At 53.7% G+C, this 2,158-nt stretch overlaps 1 protein-coding gene across 1 annotated transcript in view; it reads right to left on the minus strand.

Moving 5' to 3' along the window:
• AKR7A2 (aldo-keto reductase family 7 member A2) overlaps window positions 1-2,158 on the minus strand; it is a 14,917-nt gene that overhangs the window by 11,581 nt on the left and 1,178 nt on the right. The window contains exon 2 of the mRNA XM_006094066.2: window positions 2,000-2,151. Within this exon, the coding sequence (XP_006094128.1) occupies window positions 2,000-2,151 (152 nt within the window). The remainder of the gene's footprint in view (window positions 1-1,999; window positions 2,152-2,158) is intronic.

A 2,158-nucleotide genomic window follows, 5' to 3' on the forward strand; every position in this document is an offset into this window, starting at 1 on the left:
GCAGGTATCTGGGGTTTGTTTAGCTTCTATAATTGCAACTTTGTTGCTTACAGTGGAGCTCAGAGCCGGGCCGCCGCAGGCGGGGAAGCTTGGCTTCCTCCATCACTGGAGCAAGCAAGCCTCCTGCTCGCTTCAGCTGCGTGGCTGCCGGCCGCCATCTTGGTTGGGTTAATTTGCATATCCTGCTGATTAGCCAATGGGAAGCGTAGCAGAGGTATAGTCAATTACCATGTTTGTCTATTATTAGATTAGATTAGTCATGCTCTGTTAACTGGATTAAAGAAAGCACATTCTAACCTGGCTGGGAGTTGTATACCCGTGGGACCCAGGAGTCACAGTCACCCTGGGACCTGGGAGTCAACTTTATTGAAAAAAGCAAAAGGAAAGTAAGCAAACCTATACATTTGGCTTATGAAGCACAGACAGGCTCTCAGTTAATCTGAAGAGCAAGTTGGGTGGGGGTCTGAGGCGTTATACACCCTCCCGTCTATAGGCTTCAAAATTCCTCTGCTGACTGTTTTGATAGAGATTAATTCTCAAGGTCCCTTTTTTTACTTTGTTGTGGCCTTCCCAGAATTCATGAAAAGCACCTGGCAACGTAATCTTGCCAAGCCTTGAGATTGCTGGCTTCTCTGCTTAGGGAGTAAAACTGCCCTTTTTCCCTTCCCCCTTCCCCCCTCCCTTTCTGCATTCTCTCATTAAGGAGGTTTTTTGTGTGTTTTTTTTATTTGTTTTTTTAAATATATATTTTATTGATTTTTTTTCACAGAGAGGAAAGGAGAGGGATAGAGAGTTAGAAACATTGATGAGAGAGAAACATCAATCAGCTGCCTCCTGCACACTCCCCCCTGGGGTTGTGCCCGAAACCAAGGTACATGCCCTTGACCGGACGCTCTATCCACTGAGCCAAACCGGCCAGGGCAAGGAGGTTTTTTAAATCATTTGCTCCGTGTCCTTGGCTGGGGAAGATAATGGTTTGTTAGTTACAAGCTGGCTGCAAACTGCCCACAGTTTGGCCTTGTTTTAACTTTCCTGTCTCAGTTTCCCTACCCCTCTGCCCTAGAATCCTGTAACACCTCCTCACACCAGGCACTTTGCATTTCCAATCCTAGTCTTTGCACAGCTGTGCCCTCAGCTCTAATGCCCCTTTCTGCCATTCTCTGCCCAGCAAACCACTACTGACCCCTTAAGGCCCAGCCCCAATGTCCTCTTAGCTTTCCCTAGTGCCGCTCCCTGTTCTGGTGGTCCCCTCCTCTCCTTTCCCCATGGTGCTGCCCCTTCTGGGTTCCCCAGTAATCACTGGCTTCAATCTTCACCACTACACTGAGCTCCCTGGAGGTGTTAGACTCTAACAGTTAGAGTCACTTTCCCTCCTATTACCCGTAACAAAGCCTGGCCTGGGCTATCTTACCCCCTCACACCTCCATCTCTGCTCCCCCAGCCCAGACTGCGGACTGCATCGCTACAGCTCTCCCTGAGAGCGCCAAAGGGACTGCCAACAGAACTGAGCAAAGTCTAGGGACTGCCAACCGAACTGAGCAAAGTCTAGGATGAGAAAAGGGTGCTGGGGAGCGCCAGGGCGCTGAGGGCAATGGGGAGAGGAGCATGGCAAAGCGCCTGGGGCCTGGTTATGGGCACCTGGCATGACTGCAGGCGTGGACGGCACAGCTCTGGAGGCCAGTGCCTCGGAGAGCTACCCCAAGAAAGCACAAGGGTAGAAAGCTAAGGGCTAGACCAGATTTGGGGGTTCCCGAGTTGCAACCCCTAAAGGAGAAGGGAAGGGGAAGGTGATCAGGACAAAGCACTGCCCAGCTGCCGGGGCTATACGTGCACCGGGCCCGAGGAGCTGGGATTCAATTCACAGACTTGCAAGGCGGCCAGGGGAGGGGACGAAGCTGTCTGTCCCGACCGCGGTCGTTGCATAGTGGCCCTGGTCTGGTCAGCGTCCTGCACGGGGCAGGGGGCAGTCAGGGGGGCCGGGCGCGGGCACTAGCGTTACCTTTGCAGTCGCCGCCGCCCAGCCCGAGCCCCAGGTCGCCCAGGATGCTCTCGGACTGGCCGTCGCTGTACATGTAGGCAGTGTCCAGCTCCGTGTGGCCGCGCTCCAGGAAGGCGCGCACAGCCGCGGCGCTGGAGGGCGCGACGATGGTTCTCCTCA

The sequence above is a fragment of the Myotis lucifugus genome, unplaced genomic scaffold (assembly GCF_000147115.1).
Source record: "Myotis lucifugus unplaced genomic scaffold, Myoluc2.0 scaffold_128, whole genome shotgun sequence".
Taxonomy (NCBI): Eukaryota; Metazoa; Chordata; class Mammalia; order Chiroptera; family Vespertilionidae; genus Myotis; species Myotis lucifugus.